Here is a 19,042-nt window from a genome sequence, read left to right as displayed (position 1 = left end):
TATTCCAGGGTTGGGAAATATTTCTTGTAAAGGGCCAAACTGTAAATAGTTTAGGCACTGTGGGCCAAATGGCCTCTGTTACAACTACTCAACTATGTCTCTGCTGTAGGAAAGCAGCTACAGACATGTAAAGGAATGAGCATAGCTGTGTTCCGATAAAACTTCACTTACAACAAGAGGCAACAGGCCAGATCTGGCGTACAGGTGGTAGTTTGCCAACTCCTATCTTATTCTTTGAATTCCCAGCAAATGACAATATTTTTCACAGAGAAACTCAAGAACGTATTTATCAAATTGAACAGGATATTAATAAACCCTAGTTAAAATGAATTCAGCATAGGAGAAAATGTCTGGTGGCTATCCTTGCGGACAGCTGCACCAGGCACTGACAATTGGCCAATTTCTTACCTAGAGTGTAGGCTACGAAGTTGAGGAGGCCCACTACAATCCAAGCCCAGTCAGGTACGTGCGTGTGACCTGGTGCTGTAAAGGAAAGCAACTCAGATTGTAACACAGTCTAAGTACAACTGTTCTTACCGTAGCCCATACTGCCAATGAGAAGTGTTTCTATTTATTAAATAGAAGCTGAAGTACTTTACAATATATCTCGAATGCAGAACTAGGTAAATGTTAGAATGTATCAGCAAACTCTGACAAAACCAAAGTAACTGTCCAACCCCTCATAAACAATAGGCATTTGTTTTGAGCTTTAATCATAACTTGAGACTGACTATCTTCACTTGAAAATTACTTATGTGCCTACAATGAAAAATAATGTTTTTGGAATTCAAAAAATGCTTGTGTTTAATCTGATCCTTGTTGTTTATGATTATACTACAAACACGTATTAAGCTTTCAACTTACACTCTCTCACTAAATGATTAATTAGCTGAACAAAAGACCTTTTGGTGTGTGTATAGGTAAATTACCTCAACTGGATGATTCTGGCAACAAAATCGTTCTGAAATGTCTGGACCTCACTTTCCCCCCCCTAAGATAAAACAAGTGAGATTCAGGTCTGGGTTCTAGTCCTGGCTCCGTAACCGACCAGCAGTGTGGCCCTGAATATACCACTTCACCTTCCTGGCTTCCACTCCCCAAGTATACTGGGACTAGATGGTTAATCTGGCCCTTCAAGTTGTACGACTTGGAGAAATACATATATTTACGTATTTTTAGTTCTCTTAGTAACTAAGTAAATAGTCTTATTTAGTCAGAGAAAATACTATTTCTAGTTTCAAAGATAAACTTTTGAGTTTGTTCTGAGGATTAAAATACAATTTTAAAAAAACCCCACAATATCAAAACCATGCTTAATGAAACTTAAGCATGGTAATGGTAATGATCTTCAATTACCATTTTAGTACATATTCAGAAGCTATGGCTAAAATTTTCAGTTGATAAAGTCAGGCATAGGCAGAGTTTCAATATTCATAATTCCTATAATATCAAAAGTCATTAAGTGTTTAAAACTCCAAATTCTCCTACAAAAACAATGTTGTCAGTGATTGTTAATTTCTCTAGGTCAGTGCACAAACGTCTGCTGAACCCACAACACAGATGAATTATAGCAGCAGTCCCCAACCTTTTTGGCACCAGGGACCGGTTTCGTGGAAGACAATTTTCCCATGGACGGGGGAGGGGGGGCGGTGCTGGTGTTTCAGGCGGTTAATGCGAGCAAGGGCTAGCGGCAGATGAAGCTTCGCTTGCCCGACCTTTGCTCACCTCCTGCTGTGCAGCCCTGTCGCTAACAGGCCGAGGACCGGTACCGGACCGCGGGCCAGGGGCTGGGGACCCCGGAATTATAGTACTAAAACTCCTGACTACATCATTTATAAGTATTCTTATTGGAAAATATCTTCTAACTTAGAATGCAAAAAATACTCATCTACCTCCATCTTTCTATTCCTCTCAACTCCATCCACCAGCTGAGCAATAAGAATAAACTGTTTCCTACATATGCCCCCTCATCCCAGATGTGCTCCAGATTCTCTTGTCCAGCCGGGGCAGAAGCTGGGGTGTGGGAGGAAGTAAGATAGCAATGGGTCTGAAAGAAGACGTTGGGAATAGGCTGAAAACTGCCTCCAAAGGTGCATTTTGCCTCCCCTCCTCAGTAAGGGCCCAGACTTCTGTCAATAAATATCTAAGGTCTAACAACCATTTTCAGAGGAAACTGGGAGTTATTAAAGGTACGTACAAGGGCAGAGCAGAGGGAAAGAGAGATCACATTGCCTTTAGAAAAGGGGGATTTTTATTCCATACCTAGAAAAGGGGAAGGGATATTTCTGGAACTGGTAGGTATGCTGGGCCTTGCTTATATTCATTTTCAGGCAAAACTTCAGAGTCCTAATTTTCCGTCTTATAAATCCCATTACTCTTTATTTACAAAAACCTCATTGCTTTTTAGACAGCATATCTAAATTCAATAACCAAACTGGTTTCTAGAACTTATTAGAAACATACATAACAGACTGTGAAAACACAACTTAGCTTTTACACCCAATTCTAACATCTTACAACCCTTCTAATATTCAAAATTTTTCAGAAATGCAAGCATCTTAATAGAATCAGAAAATAACCATATCTCATTTTTTGCTATTTAGACATTTAAGATTTTATATTAAAGTAATAATCTTACCTGAAGCATAAAAGTCAGGATCAAAGTATGCCATAAGCAGAAAATTGAACACAACCAGCAGAAAGCCAGAAAAGGTTATCAGATTTGGAGCCAGCCAAGTAGGAAATACCTATTTTTTTCAAAATAATTACAAAATAATTAAAGTAGAGAAATCTCTCTGTCCACTACATACGACAACATGCAAATTTGTCAAAACAAAAACTATAAATTTGAAAGACCATATATACAGGAATTACATATATCAAATTATAAACCGTAATCAGTTAATAGAAATAAGTCTATTTTCTATATTTTAAATAATTCTATAATCAACAAACTTTTATAATCATAAGATTATATTTATTTTAGAAAAATTTAAGAAGCATTTTATAAATATGATAAATCTAGAGTATAAGCTTATACTTCAACGATGAGACAAATCAAAAGGTATGTGACTAAAGGAAAGGAGGATGGGAGAGGCAGTTTCTCTAAACGTCTTATTGAACTGACAGTTGGCCTGTAATACTCCATAAAATAGTTTAAAATATTTAAAACTTACTAAAACCTAAGTACATGCTTATTAATCATCTTACCTTTACTACAGTGTTCCAAAATGGATGCATGACATACAGAGAGAGTGGATTGGTATCCACAGCACTGTACTGTTAAGAAATGAAAAAAAATATTCAGAGTTAATCCTTGCATACCAGCAAGTATTTAGAACAATATTTCTCAAATGAAAATAATAGTACAAGGACTTCACTGGTGGTGCAGTGGTTAAGAATCCGCCTGCCAACGCAGGGGACACGGGTTCGATCCCTGGTCCAGGAAGATCCCACATGCCGCAGAGCAACTAAGCCCGTGCGCCACAACTACTGAGCCTGCGTTCTAGAACCCGTGCACCCCAACTACTGAAGCCTGCGCACCTAGAGCCCGTGCTCTGCAACAAGAGAAGCCACCACAGTGAGAAGCCCGCGCACCGCGACAAAGAGTAGCCCCCGCTCACCGCAACTAGAGGAAGCCCGCGTGCAGCAGCGAAGACCCAACACAGCCCAAAATAAATAAATAAATTTTTTTTAAAAAGAAAATAACAGTAAAAATAAATCTAGAGAATATATCTAGTTATACGATGTCCTCTTCTAAATAACAGAACTGGAAAAGCAATATGAATGGGGCAAAGACGGCCAAGCACAGCCAGACAATTTTTTACTCAAATCAACTTTTATAATATTACAATGTTGCAGCAGAAAATTTTATATTGCTTTCAAGTGCTCACCTATTTGCAGGATAATGAGCACACTGTGTGCATTCACACACTGACTTTCTCAACCTCCTTCATCCCTCTCAACTAACGGGAATCTAGCTGTTTTACCCTTGACACCATTACTAATGCACTTATTAATGGTACAACCTTGGGTAAGTTACTTAACCTCTCTGCCTTAGTTGCTTCACCTGTAAAATAAGGATCACAGCCTTTACCTCAAAGGATTGCCATAAGGATTAGATAAACTGATAATATACAGGAAGTGCTTAGAGCAGTACCTAGCCCACAGTTAGTGCTATATAAGCATTAGGTACCATTACTGTGTTTTGAGCACCAAAGGAATGACAGATCCCTTTACAGCTGGAAAATGGATTGCTTAAATAAGCAAAGGCAGAAAACAACAAGTTAGGGTGTTCAAGTGTATTCCCCAATTGTTGAGCTATTTAGTAAAACTTCAAAGAAAATTTTAACAAAATATCTGTATGTAATTATGTAATACTTTAAGAGTCATGTTGATGACTTATTCATCAGAGACACAAACACACACACACACACAAACACACACACACACTGGAGTGCCTGGCATGTAGGAAGCATCCACTAGGTGTGGGGAAGAAGGGATACAAAATGGGTAAGGGACAACTTAATTCTCACCCTCAGGGAGTGGGAATATTACCTAATTCAACAAGCTGTCATACTAGTCAAATGCCTGAAAAAAGTTTCAACTGTGTTTTGTATTTGTTTAGTATGAATATATTGGGTTGGCCAAAAAGTTCGTTCAGGTTTTTCCGTTAAGGCCAACCCAAATAAAATAGTAGTAAGCATCTGAGCAACTGATTTTTTAAAAAATCATAATTAAAGATCAAAATTTCTTCCTGAATGTTTTATGGATATGCAGGAAATATTTCTCATCAGTGTTTCAAGATTTAAAAGTGTGATGGAGCAAAAAAGTAAATAAATAGAAATCATTTAAAATACTGCTAGCAAAGAGAGTTAGCTAGTAAGTCAAATGTTTACTCAACAGAATCCATGTCTGAGTGCCTCCATTTCTCCAACTCATTCTGACGAAATGCGATATCCTGGACAAAAGATCTGAGACAGACAGTGGGAAGAAAATGGCGAAGGAGAACACTGGCCAGAGTGAGAAGCTCTGCAGCTGCATGCAGACTCTCAGCTGGAGCCTACTTAAATGAGTATTACTGTTCTCGCTAAAATCAACTTCTACGTGCATGGTTCTCTACAGCCCGCAAAGCTTTTCCACATAACAGATACCATGACACCTGAACCTCTGTAGAATGAAGGAGTCCCCAGTTGAGAGAACTGCCTGAATTTAAGTTTTCAGACCTGAGGACATGCAACCAATATGAACCCTGAAAAGCTGCCAATGACAAGGCGGGAAGGCCATGGCCTCCTCCATTTCACCAAAGTCTGAACCCAGACCCACATGACGTAGCCAGCAGGTCAGATAAACTGGAAAACCACACATTTCAAGTCCACCATCTACTGCAAAGTACAAAAGTTGTAAGAAGTCCAAATCAGAAGAAAACAATTTAAGACATCACACGAATAGTTAATACGATGTACAAAGTACAATGCTCTTAATTCAAATGTTTGCTGAATGACTCTCATTCAGCCGCTTTCCATAATTTGAATTTAGATCTAAAAGAAGATCATTTACTCATGGTATTTTGATTTGAAAAGCTCCTCTTTTTAAATTCTGAAGTTTTTTCTCTTTTTTAAATCTCTTTATTTCCACTATTATAACATTTCACCTTTTTTTTTTTTTTTTTTTGGCTGTGTTGGGTCTTCGTTGCTGCACGCGGGCTTTCTCTAGTTGCGGCGAGCGGGGTCTACTCTTCATTGTGGTGCGTAGGCTTCACATTGCAGAGGCTTCTCTTGTTGCGGAGCACAGGCTCTAGGCACGTGGGCTTCAGTAGTTGTGGCTCGCGGGCTCTAAAGCACAGGCTCAGTAGTTGTGGTGCACGGGCTTAGTTGCTCCGCGGCATGTGGGATCTTCCTGGACCAGGGATCAAACCCATGTCCCCTGCATTGGCAGGCGGATTCTTAACCCCTGCGCCACCAAGGAAGTCCCCAAATTCTGAAGTTTTAACTCTAAATTTCTATTTCAGGACACCAGTAGAAGAAGAAAAGATTATAGAACTCAATACAAAAAGGTCAGTTTGCCTAACTGCATTTTTTACATTTAATAAAAATAGCTGATAAGCTCAAGTACAGCAAGGAAATCTAATCTAATATGAGATTACAAAAGGTAGCAAACAGTAAACCTAAAGAGCACTCTGTGCTCTAGCCTTACACACTTGAGCATTTTTCAAGGTCACATATCACTTGGTATAAACAAAGAAACTTGAAACTGTCTTGTGAATCAATAGGAGGAAAGAAGAATGAGTCACACCTTCCACATGCCTGAAAAAGTAAGTAAAATGTAAACTTTTAAAGGAGCTAAACTAGATTTAGTTAATGCCTGTTAAATATATTATTTTCTATTGGAATGATGTTTTGGTATACACCAGAATATCTGAACAAGGTAATAATCCCCTGTTTAAGGCCTGCAGGACTTGCTTGATCTACAATCTGTTGGGCCAGACTAATCCAGTGCCCTGGAGAAAGGCTTGAGAACCACAACCTGAGTTTGAGAATCATTCCAAGGAAAATCTCAGAACCACAAGAGTTCAGGAGATATCTAGTTCTCACGTGCCTGCCCCTCACCTATGTGAATAGGTAAAACAGTCATCTGGCCTCTTTATTTTTTTCTTTATTTTATTATTTTTGGCTGCGTTGGGTCTTCGTTGCTGTGCGTGGGGCTTTCTCTAGTTGCGGCGAGTGGTGGCTACTCTTCGTTGCGGTGCACGGGCTTCTCATTGCGGTGGCTTCTCTTGTTGCGGAGCACGGGCTCTAGGCACGTGGGCTCAGTAGTTGTGGCACACAGGCTTCAGCAGTTGTGGCTCACGGGCTCTAGAGCGCAGGCCAGCAGTTGTGGCGCACGGGCTTAGTTGCTCCGCGGCATGTGGGATCTTCCCGGACCAGGGCTCGAACCCGTGTCCCCTGCATTGGCAGGCGGATTCTTAACCACTGCGCCACCAGGGAAGTCCCTGGCCTCTTTATTTATTTATTTTTTTAATTTTTGGCTGTGCTGCGCATGCGGATCTTAGTTCCCCAACCAGGGATCAAACCAGCGTGCCCTGCAGTGGAAGCGTGGAGTCCCAACCACTCGACCACCAGGGAAGCCCCTGGCCTCTTTTTAAATGCCTCTGGTTACCAAAAAACTCATTACTTCTAGAAATAGCCCAATCCAATGTTAAAACAACTTTTCTATATGCTAACAAAATCCTCCCCTCGCCCCATATTTCCTATCATGTTTTGAATTTCCCTAACAAAGCTAAGCAGACAAGGGTCCAATTTTTTTCCAAACAATAATGCTTCAAACACTTGAAGATGGCTCTCCCTGTCACACCTAAATCTTCTCTTCACCTGGTTAAAAAATCTCATGTTCCTTTTGCTGTTACTCTCTTGCCAAAGTTTCACTCTCTTCATCATCTAGGTCTAATTCTCTAGACCAGAGGTTGGAAAGCTTTTTCTGGAAAATGCCAGAGAGCAAATATTTTAGGCTTTGCAGGCCATATGGTCTCTGTAACAATACCCAACACTGCCACTGAAGCAGAAAGAAGTCACAGAAAATAAGAAAACAAAGAGGCATGCTGTGTTCCAATAAAACTTTATTCACAAAACAGGTGTCCGGGGGCTTTAGTTTGACGACAAGTGCTCCAGACAATCCATTTTGTTGTTAAACCAAAATAAAAGTGTGATCCAGGGCAAAAGGAACATTTCAAGTGGTGCATAAGCACAAAGGAGAACATGACTATAAGCTCTTCTTCCTCAACAACTTATTTCTCTTAACAGATGCTCAACACAGTATTAACGTCCTGAGGCAACAAAGTCATACTGCAGACTTAACACACCTTCACAGCCACCTTACCCCCTCAGGCCTTTCTTATACAGACTGCAAAGCCACCTTTCTCTGCGTTAATTTGAAGCTGACTGTTGGAAACTAAGTGTAAGACCCTACATTTACCATGTTAACATTTCATCTTGCTAGAGTCCACTCATCTTTCTATCTCCTCCGATCTCCTCAGGGTCAGACTCAAGTTATCCAAGGTACCAGCTATGCCCCCCAAACTCTCAGCATGTAAAGCTGTCATGCTAGCAATGCCTTCACCTAAGTCTCTGTAAAAATGCTGATCAAGGTAGAACTTCTAAACATTCCCCTCAAGATTGCTACTAATATATTAATCATTTTTATTTGGGTACAGAATTCTATACTGTCATCTATGGCAATTAGTCTACGTCACCCACGAGAAAAGATTTTCATAAAGTCTTAGTGAAATCCAGAATTATCTTAGATAATATTTTGTCAAATATTAGAAAGTTTCAAGACTTTTTTTTTTTTTAACTTCAGTACAAGTCAGGAAATAAAGCAGAGCTCATTCTTCATTCTTTCATTCAGTAAAGTCAACAAATAATTGTGACTGAGTGCCTATGATTGTGTCAGGCACTGTGCTAGGCCACCAGAAAGAGAATGGTGAACAAGATCAAAAAGTTTCCTATGTTCACCAAGTCCAGTCTAGGGTGAGATGGATGCTAAGCAAGAAAACAAGTCGTAATCACAAGATGTGATCAATACTGTGAAGGCAATAAACAAGGTGTTGTACCAGGGGGCTGGGAATGTGCCTAGGCAGGGTGCCGGAGAAAGCGTTTCAGGGGAGGGGACACTTACGCTGAGTCCTACAAGATGAGAAGACAGGTAAAGCGTGTACGAGACAGAACAGTGAGTCAAACAAGGGAGACACTAAAGAGAACATGCTGTTGGAGATTCCATTTATATGAAGTTCAAAATCAGACAAAATTAATTTATGGCAAAAAGAGGTCATAATAGCAGTCTGGTGAGAGGGACTAAATGGGGGCCCTCCGAGGTGCTAAAAATATATCATGGTGGTGGTTACATACATATACAAAATTCATCAAATTGTGTACTTAAGATCTGTGCGTTTGTATATAATTTATACCTTAAAAAAGAGAAAGAAAATAAAGAATATATGTGTGGCAGTGTGCGTGTGTGTGCGTGTGTGTGTGTGGTTTATAGGTGTTGGGAGGGGGGCGTGCATGCCAAGATGCCTTCTAAGCAGAGAACAAAATGTGGAAGGACCACAAAGTGGAGGAAGGCCAATGGAGCTACAGCGTAGTGAGTGAGCAAGGAAGAGTGGTATGAAATGACACTGGAGACATGGGCAGACACCACCCAAAGGTCCACAGTGAGTTTTATTTTATCGTAAGCCCAGTGCATATCCTGATTTATATTATTAAAGGATCCCACTGTTTACAGTGTAGAAAATGGACTGGAGGGGGGCAAAAGTGCAAAATAGTTATGAGACTGTTACAGTATACCAGGCAAGAGACGATTACGGGTTAGGCCAGGAGCAGTACAATGACTCTAAATTACTTCCAAAATATGCTATAAAGTGCCCATTTTTGAGAAGGACATTAGAAATGTGCCTCCTCTTAATTTAAGAAGGAAATTGGCTCTAACAAAAGGAAAACTATGGAAGCACTTCCTTGGACCTAAAAGTATTTCCCTTATACATGTACTTTAAATCCCTTCTACATACTGATAAGAAAACTGACTGAACTGCCACACCCTTGCACTAAATACAGAGCTTTGGACAACTTATTAATTAGACTGAGGCTAGTATCCCATCTAATACTAATATAGATGGTAATACTCTAACATCTATAAACAGATGCAGGTTTCCCTTGCTTTGTCTTCTAATCAATATAAGGAGGATAAGTCTCCAACTATCAAATGATTTTTAATTCAAAGCCTGTCTTTACCCATTTGAAATATAAACTTTACACTTATAAAACATATTTTAGTTAACCACGGAAATCCGTAAAGTACGGATTGAGTACAAGCTAATAATAGTTTATAAACAGCACTTACTGTTAATCATTTCAGATGTAAGCAAACTCAAAATGATGTTTCTGACTTTTTAAAATTATTCCCCAAATTCTTGAGTTCCAAATCATCCATGTTTTTAGGAATAAAAGGCAGGATAGTCACAAAGAACCAATTTTAGTTCACAACTGGGTTCACTGTATGAAGTTATTTATTGCTCATACCAACTTTCCAGACATAATGAAAGAAATACATGATCAACCTTTCTTAAGAACTCAGGAGAGAGAAAAGAAAGGTCAACTCTCTTCTCTCCCCCTGCACAGTGAAGCTCAGTGTCTGGTGTGGTACTGGTATGGTATGGAGGTCAGTCCCTTGCTGACGGGTCTCATGACTCAATCATGTTTAGGTGTAAGTCTTTACAGGGGCAGGATCCGTTGTGGCCAACATGTGCTCTACCACTCCTGGAGAAGAGTTCTTTAGCAATGGCATTCCAAGCCTCTGGGCCAGTCACTTAAGCAAAAAACATAAAACAAAAGATCCCAATTATTAAAAATTGTTATTCACGCAACAAGTATCAAGGCAGTCAAAAGAGCTACCTTCACATACAAACGTGGGACTCACTGAGCACTGGTATTTAAAGAAGCAGTTAAGAGAATGGAGAAAGCTTCCCAACCTGATCCTTTCTGCACCTGGCACATAGTAGGAGTTCAGTAAACATATCTGAATGTTTGCACATATGAATGAATAAATGCATGAACTACTCTGCATGTTTACTTAAATGGCAGTATAGAGTGACTCCATCAGTGATGAGAGGAACTCTTTTCCCCTGGGCACTAGTCTACAGCAACTTTTCACTTCACAAGGGGAAGTTGCTCTTACTCTCCCCCTATTAATAACACCATGTCTACATTTGTATGTTTTATAGTTTCCAAAGTACAATTACATTTGTTCTCTTATTTGATATTGTAAAATAGATAAGGTAGATTATTCCTCCCTATTTTACAGATGAAGAAACTATAAAATTCAGGGATTAACAGCTAATAAACAGGAAGGTCTAAACCGTAAATCCTTTATGAATCATCTTGGAACATTTCTGTGAAATGGATCACTTTGCTTTAATCCAGACTACCCCCTCCTGGCTCAAGTACAATCATGAGCTACCTAGATCCAATATACTGAAATTGTTATTAACATAATATCCTCCAATACACATTTTTCTGTCTTCCAATTTGTGGCGGACACATCCTAAGGTAATCCCCAGTGAGTCAAGCCCTTGTATAATCAATCCCCTCCTGTTGATGGTTCAGTCATTCCCCTGAGGGTGGAACCTGTAACTTGCTTCTAACGAACAGAATATAGTGAAGGTGATCGATGTCACTGCCTTGATTGCGAGAACATTATATGGCAAAGGTGATGAGATGTCACTTCCATGATATAGTTCATTACCTAAGACTCCATCTTAACAGTTTGGAGAAGAGTCTCCCATTGACTTTGAAGAAGCAAACAGCAATGTTATGAACTGCCTATGGTGAAGGCCATGTGGCCAGAAAAGTGGGCAACTACTAGGAGCCGAGAGCCTCAGCCCTACAACTGGAAAGAACTGAATTCTGCCAACAACCACATAAGCCTGGATGAGGACCCCAAACTCCAGATGAGAGCACAGCCCAGCTGGCACCTTCACTGCAGGCTGGCGAGACCTCAAGCAGAGAAGCCAGGTAACTGGTGCCCTGACTCACAGAAACTGTGAGACAATAAATGTGTGTTGTTTTATGCACCAAGTCTGTGGTAATTTGTTATCCAGCGATAGAAAACTAATGTCCAATACTGAAAGCACTGCGTCATCCTCTTTTCCAGTAAGAGATACCTTGAGGCTCCTATCCACAAAATCAAGACGACCTGATACTTGCGGGCTAATATATGAACATTACGGTAATATAGCTTCTTACTCCTTTACATCCGTTTCTTGGTTTTATTAACTGCTCTTCAATATAATGGAATATTTCTCTGATGAGGTGCTTCTAAAAATGTAGTTGCCAAACTGAGTGCAAATTCTTGGGCCATACCCTAAATATACAGAATCAGACAGCCTAGGGGTAGGGCCCAGCAATCTGTCTTTTAACAAACGCTCCAGTTGATTCTGAGGCATCCTCAAGTCTGAGGGCCACGGCTCTGGTGAAAACGAATGTGAATGACACTCCTGCAAACTCCTCAGCTGAAGGAAAAGCCACACCATCAGCCTAGTGGTCAACACCTAAACCTCCTGATGGCAACTTCAAATACTGCACTGCGAGCAAGAGACAAGGTATAATAAAATTCACTAAAGGCAAGGCACTGTGCTAGTAATAATCTACCAAGAAAGAAAAGCACCAAATCGAACTGAAAATGAAAATAAAGGGGGGGGGGGGCATTATATTAACCCTAAGACAGAAATTTAAAGTTTCTTAAAGTACTTTTTAATCAATACAAGACTTTAAGAACTACACCCAGAGAACATGACTCAGTGGACAATGAGATCCCATTTCCGTGAATACTGTCATTTATACCTGCTAACGCATCAGAGGAGAGAAGGTGGTGAGAGACGACTGGAGAAGAACTAGAGCAGTGAGACAAGAACAAGCATGTCCTGATGACAAACGTTTGCTTGCTAGACTTAAACAACATATAATAAACTAACGAGACATGAGAAGATAAGACAAAAGGAGGGGTCATTGGGACTTGAAATCCTTGCTGAGGAATCTCGACATCAAACACATGATAAATATGTGGGAGGTACTGCAGATTCATAAATAGCAAAGTGGTATTTGAAAAAATTTACTTACTCTTCCTTTGCTGAAACATCCTTTCTCTTGGTATAACCTCCTCGGGTGTGAGTATGTGTGTATATGTTACATGACAGTTAATGTTCACAAGCAGAGAAGCACAAATGTCAAGTTTTATTTTTTATTTACTTAACACTGACACATCACTAAGTGCCAGGCACTTTACAAATATTAACTCATTCAATTTTGACAATGATCCTATGAGGCAGGTACTACCCCATTTCACAGATGAGGAAACCTGGTTAGAGAGATTAAGTTATGCTCAAGATCGCAAAGCCAGGATGTGGGTTCTATTTAACTCAATATCAGTCCCAAAGCTAATTATTTACTCAAAAGCCATTTACTGCAATTAGAGCTAATAGTGAATGAAATGTTCTTAATAGTCAACTAAATATAAGACTAGCAAATACAAGCCCACTTGTCCCTACAAATAATTTAAAACTGGGGGAAGAAAAAACAAAGTCAGTTCTTCCTTTTTCACTGTACATTTTCCCCATCTGTAAACATTAGACACAAATCCAATTAAGCACGTCACTGAAGGTCTTTATTCTAATGTTTATATCTTTTGCACAAAACACCCAGTAACTACAAGGCAGAGTTTATACGTCATTCTTAGAATTGAGAGGCAACACAGCATGAAGAACATGGACTCCAGACGCAGAATGCCTGGGTTCAAATCTCAGCTGTGGGACCTTGAGCAAGTTACTTAAACACTGTGTCTCAGTAAAACGGGGAAAATAATAGTACCTCTACCTCACAAAGCACTTGTGAATATTAAATGAGACAATATATGTAAAGCACTTAAAGAATGCCTGGCATATAGTAAATGCTATATAAATGTTTGCCATCATTATCATTATCACTATTGGGTATTTACAATGACGTTGCTCTTGCCATTGCAACTTCCCCTCATTGAGCTCACTAGGCTCGGCCTGGTCCCTCACACACCTTCCACTTCCTTGTGCCTCTAATTTAGCATGGTCCTCCCAGGCTCTGTGCCTTGGTTCCCATCAGGCTCTCTGACTGAAACATCTTTCCCCTCTCTCCCTTATGCACCGGGCAAATTCTTATTCAGTAGAGAAGTTCTTGACATTTAAGAATTACAGCAGTTATAAAAGCAAGCCATCAGCAGTGAACTGATATTTCAGAAAGTAGTTTAAGAACCAATTCAAGATGTTTCTTCCAAATAGCACCTAGAAATGGAGTAACCTTCTACCTAACAATCTCTCTTGCTCTCTCTCTCACCCTGCAGAAGTTTCCCATCCATTTTCCTCTCACTCCTTCTGAAAGATTCCTCTGTCTCTACCAACTTCAAAAATAATTCTTTCTATGAGACATTTGTAAATCTATATCTAAGACGACTATAATACTTTTCAAGCCTTACTAATGTACTCACAAGTGGGAGAGGCCAGTTTCCCACATCTACTCAAGGAGACCAAGGCACAACTAAAGATAAGTTATGCTTGAGTTAACTGTAACATATCTAGCTAATGCCATAATTAACACATTATATCGTAGTCGGCCTGCAGTCATAACAAGTGAAAATCAAAAGATCAGGAACTTCTCATGTTTACCCTGTGACTCTGGAGGAAAAGTGTTCTAGTCTTTGAAATCGTTACAGAAACAGTCTTCTAATGGGGGACATTTCATCCACAAATGATATTTCTCTAGAACATGACATTTTCTTTGTTTTAATTCCAAGTCCAAAAACCACACCGTCCAAGAGAAGTCTACCCCATTGTCCTGTCCAAGAGAAGTGCCCTGTGCAAAAGATTACTGTTATTCTGCCAGATTCAGCATCATTCATCATTTAAATTATAATTTTGCTTCTGTTCTGTAAGGACCAATCTCGTATGAGTTAGGTTACTGATGAGATATTAATAAAATACCTCCTCACTGAAATATCAAGAGGATTAACTCTTAGACTCAACAAATGCTGGGTGCCATTATTACCAAAGAGTTAATGCTTCACAAAACCCCTACCTCAGTGACTGCTGCCTCTATCCACCCAGTCATCCTACTAGAACCTGAGTCATCCCAGACTCCTCCGCATCTTTTACCTTCACCCCTTCCAGCTAGTCAGTTACCGTGTCCTGTCAATTTAAAATCTTAAATCAAGGATCACAATCAAATGTACATAGGGCTCAGGCAGGTAAACTGAACAAAGCAGACCTGCGTGGAGCACAGGGAAGGGTGGGGAAATGGCACACTAGAGAGCAAACACCCTTTTTGAAGAGGGCAAGCACTATTCAGCTTCAGGAGATCCTTGTCAGGAAGAAGTTCAGGGCCTATGTTATCCACTATTTTAGTTTTTCAAGAGAATCCAGAAATCTGGGCTTTTATGGGGAAGATACTAATTTTTGAAACAAAGTAGGTGTGAGCCAAATTAAACATATCTGCTGGCCAAATTCAGTGGGCAGGTTAACCAGTTTTGACCTCCTTCTTTAGATTCCCATCTCCCCTTCTATCCCCACCGCTTTGATTCAGGCCTTCCTCATTTCTGACTTAGTTTTACCCGGGAGGATCCTAAAAGGTCTCCAGATCACCCCCACCTCCACTGCTCTCCATTCATTTTCTAGTTGCCGGGGTGAGCTTCCTAAAATTAAAATCTGATCCTGTTTAAAATTTGTAAGTGGCTCCCCAAACCTATAGCATTACCATGTACCTAAGAACCACCTGAGGTATGTGTCTAACATGAATATCACAGCGACCTACCCGATCTGAACCTCCCAAAATGGACCTAGAAATTGGCTAAACACTTTCCCCAGGTGATTCTAATGCCAGTAGTCCTTGGACCACAGAAACAATGATCTACAGGGTAAAATCCAGAAATCCTTTCCATCAAATCATCCCCCTCTGAGGGGACCCCACCTCCCTCTCCAGTCTCTTCTCTTGACACTCCACCACCAAGCCCCAACACCTAACATCTTATGGTTCCCAGAAAATACTCTCAGGCCTCGACCCTTGTGCACTCACCCCACTGCTCTCCAGTTCTGGGATGCCTCGTCTCCCCTCTTCACCCGGTAAGAACTGGGGCCTACTCAGCTTCATCCTCTAGACTGAGCTCTGCCTTCCCCTCCATCCCCTCTCTGAAGCCTTTCTCAGCTTTAACCCTTACTCCCTGGAGCTGCTTCCTTCTCTCCCACAGCACCCAACACTTACCTAACTGTATTTATTAACTATTTATATTTGTTTATTTCCTTGCCCATATGCCACCAAACTGAGTTCCTTGAAGTCAGGAATTCTAGCTTAGCTTAACTTTGCAGCCCCAGTGCCATGTCTGACCCAGAGCAGGCCCTCAGTAAACGCTTACTGAATAAACAAAATCAAACTGCATGAATCAGTAAGGGTGCAGGCCAGATTCCAGTTCTTTAGCATTACCATCAAGATGTATGCAGCCTCTCCTTCCCACCTAAATTCACAATTATCACAATTCCTGTAATCAGGCTATTGCTGACAGTCAAGTTAATTAACTACTATAATAGCGGAAACCAATTCATCATAAAATTATATTCTTGAAACCAAACAAGATATTTCACAGAACACTTCCTCTCTAAAGCAAAATGATACAATTTGAAACGAGCTGCTACACTAGCAATTAAAACTAAGCCTTCCTTAGGTCAGATTAGGTATACCACAATAGAAGTTTCACCCTTAGTTAAGTGGCAAAATCCTCCAAGTAAAGATAGGATAAGAAGAGAGAAGGAATGATAAGCCTCATGAGAGTGAAATCCCTCAACATAACTGTCTGAAAGTACATTAATAAGCAACAGAGAACAATGGTGGTTAAACTTTCGACATCTTCACATTCAAAATACAAAAGTATCCTTCCAATTTCCAGGAGATGCACAGCTCCATTTTACCATACTTCCAAAATGGTTTTTATTCTTTTACACTTGCATTCCTTCAACAAATATTTGTCAAATGCCTACTCTGTTCGTGTGCCAGACCTTGGTCACACTGAACAAGAGAGCTGTAGGATGTGCCCTCCCAGAGCTCATATCCTAACAGAGAGGGCAGACACTCAACTAATTATTCAACTGTTTGATAAGGCTGGGGTAACACAATGAAAAACATAAGTGTTTAGAGAGCATATAACACAGAATCCATCCCATGCTTTCTTCTATACTCAAAATCAATTGTCTTAACAGCTTCTTACTACAGAAACCTAATTACTACTCTATGTGTGTGCTCCTTTCAGGAGTTATTCTGAATAACTGCCAGGTTTCCAACTGTAGCTCCTCAGATGTACCTCTAGGGAAGATAAAGAAATTAAACTGGTTCAAAAGTAATTCTTCCACCAGCTGCTTTTATAGTACCAATTTTTCTCTACAACTCTTTGCTTTAATATACAGGGTCACATCAGGGAACAAAAATCTCTTTTGAGTGTTTTGGGTCTTTACCCATTTATGGGATGATCTTCCTCAAAAGCTGTTTTAATGCGATAAGCATTTACAAAGCACTCACTGTCGAAGCCCACATAATGGGAATGGGTGATCTTCAGGAAGAAAAGGTCTCTAGGTGCAATTCATGTTCCAGTTAAACTGACCACACAGACTTTTTTCCTTTGGACCTTTGGATTCATATTTTTTTAATATGAACACAGTAGTGAGTAAAGAACCTTCTACAAGAAGAAGTTTAGGTTATAAATTTGTGCCACACCCCCCCACCTCCAGTTTTTTAAAGGAAGCCTCATTATAACTAAAATAACATCAATAAACTACATTTTAGTGAACGTTGGATGCTGGCTAAATTGACCTTTATTTTCCAAGATGATAGGAAATCTGCTGTCAGACACAGGAAGTGAGTCAGATAACGGAAGAGGGAAAAATAGGAACGGAAGAATCACACTAAAATTTTCTATAAATTAGGACACCTGTCTAGTCGGAAATATAAATCTAGGAAAGACAGCTTATAAAACAAAAAAAGAAGATTCCCTATTACAGACACTGCTGCAAATGAAACAGCTAGTCTATTGGCACCTACCAGAAAGCCAGATCCTAGTAAGGAAGAAAAAGTTTTATATGTCAATATTTACAGTGCAGAAGAGGTAACAGAAAGGTGGTAGAGCTTAAGGGAAAACAAGAGGTTATCTAGGTTAATAACCTTCTTTAGTGAAAGCCCTGCACTGGGTTAAATTTCGACTTAAAATTTTCAGACAAGTCAGCACCTCAGTTCAAAATGGTATGGCACAATATTGCTTGAAAGCAGAGGAATGTACTATGTGACCTTATAAGGTCCCTTACAGTTATTCCAATTCCAGTTTGACAAGATCCACTATGACTCTTCTCAGTTATTCATTCATTCCACAAATGTCTACTGGATGCCTATGCACAGAAGCACTGTGCTCAGGCCATGGTGATCCATAAGGCGAGCCTAACCACTTGGGTACTGCGTTCTAACGGGGAGACACCTAAAGAACCAATTCCATAAAGGAGCAGAGGGTACTGTGAGGGCACACTTAAAGGGAACGAGATACTCAGGGAATGCTTCTCTGAGGAATATTTAAGACGTGAAGATGAACATAAATGGGGAGCTACATTCCTGGCAGACATAACAACATTACTTGAAGATCTGAAAAAAAGGAGACGGGAGAGATGGCTATTAACGTTGGGAGGGGTAGACAGTGAGTGGCATGACGTGAAGCTGACGACACAGACAAGGGCCAGATCATTCAGAGCCATGCAGATCATGTTCTGGATTTTTGGACTTCATTCCAAGAGCAAAGGGAAGACAATGGAGGATTTTAAGCAAAGGAGTGATGTGACCAGATGCACATTTTTTTAAAAGATCACTACGAAGCATAGAGAAAGAACTGGAAGGGCAAAAGTGGATGTGCGTAAGCAACCATACCAAGTAGTATTGGATCATAACCCAAAGTATAAAATAAATATCCATGAATTCATACTGATATAAATAAATCATTGAATAAATATACATTGGGAAGAAAAGATAAATCTTCCACGCAGAAGTCCAAATAAATTATGTCAACACTCTGCCCTCAAGGAGGTGAAGCATAACTCTCCACTCCTTAAGTGAGGGCTGCGCGTACTGACTTCCTTTCAAAGAGAAACTTGACAAACACTACCTCAGCAAGGTGATCAAAATCAACATCAACAGTGATAAGTCATGCCGATGACATGATGACATGTACTCTTCTTACAATGAGAAAGGCACTTCAACCCTGTGGTCTTCCTCCCAAAACCCCATGACCCTTGTCTAATCATGAGAAAAACATCAGACAAATCCCAGTTGAGGGACATTCTACACAATACCTGACCAGAACTCCTCAAAACTGTCAAGGTTATCAAAAACAAGAAAAGTGGGCTTCCCTGGTGGCGCAGTGGTTGAGAATCTGCCTGCCAATGCAGAGG

The 19,042-nt window shown here is 40.1% G+C and overlaps 1 protein-coding gene across 2 annotated transcripts in view; it reads right to left on the bottom strand.

The window, feature by feature from the left end:
* SELENOI (selenoprotein I) overlaps positions 1–19,042 on the bottom strand; it is a 44,241-nt gene that overhangs the window by 23,481 nt on the left and 1,718 nt on the right. For both annotated transcript variants that reach the window (XM_068563875.1, XM_068563876.1), the window contains exons 2-4: positions 3,211–3,279; positions 2,639–2,747; positions 409–483 (exon numbers count right to left, since the gene is read on the bottom strand). In XM_068563875.1, the coding sequence (XP_068419976.1) occupies positions 409–483; positions 2,639–2,747; positions 3,211–3,279 (253 nt within the window). The remainder of the gene's footprint in view (positions 1–408; positions 484–2,638; positions 2,748–3,210; positions 3,280–19,042) is intronic.

The sequence above is a fragment of the Eschrichtius robustus genome, chromosome 15 (genome assembly GCF_028021215.1).
Source record: "Eschrichtius robustus isolate mEscRob2 chromosome 15, mEscRob2.pri, whole genome shotgun sequence".
Classification (NCBI taxonomy): Eukaryota; Metazoa; Chordata; class Mammalia; order Artiodactyla; family Eschrichtiidae; genus Eschrichtius; species Eschrichtius robustus.
The sequence above is the reverse complement of the archived record's forward strand: the minus strand, read 5'-3'. Positions and strand labels throughout refer to the sequence as shown.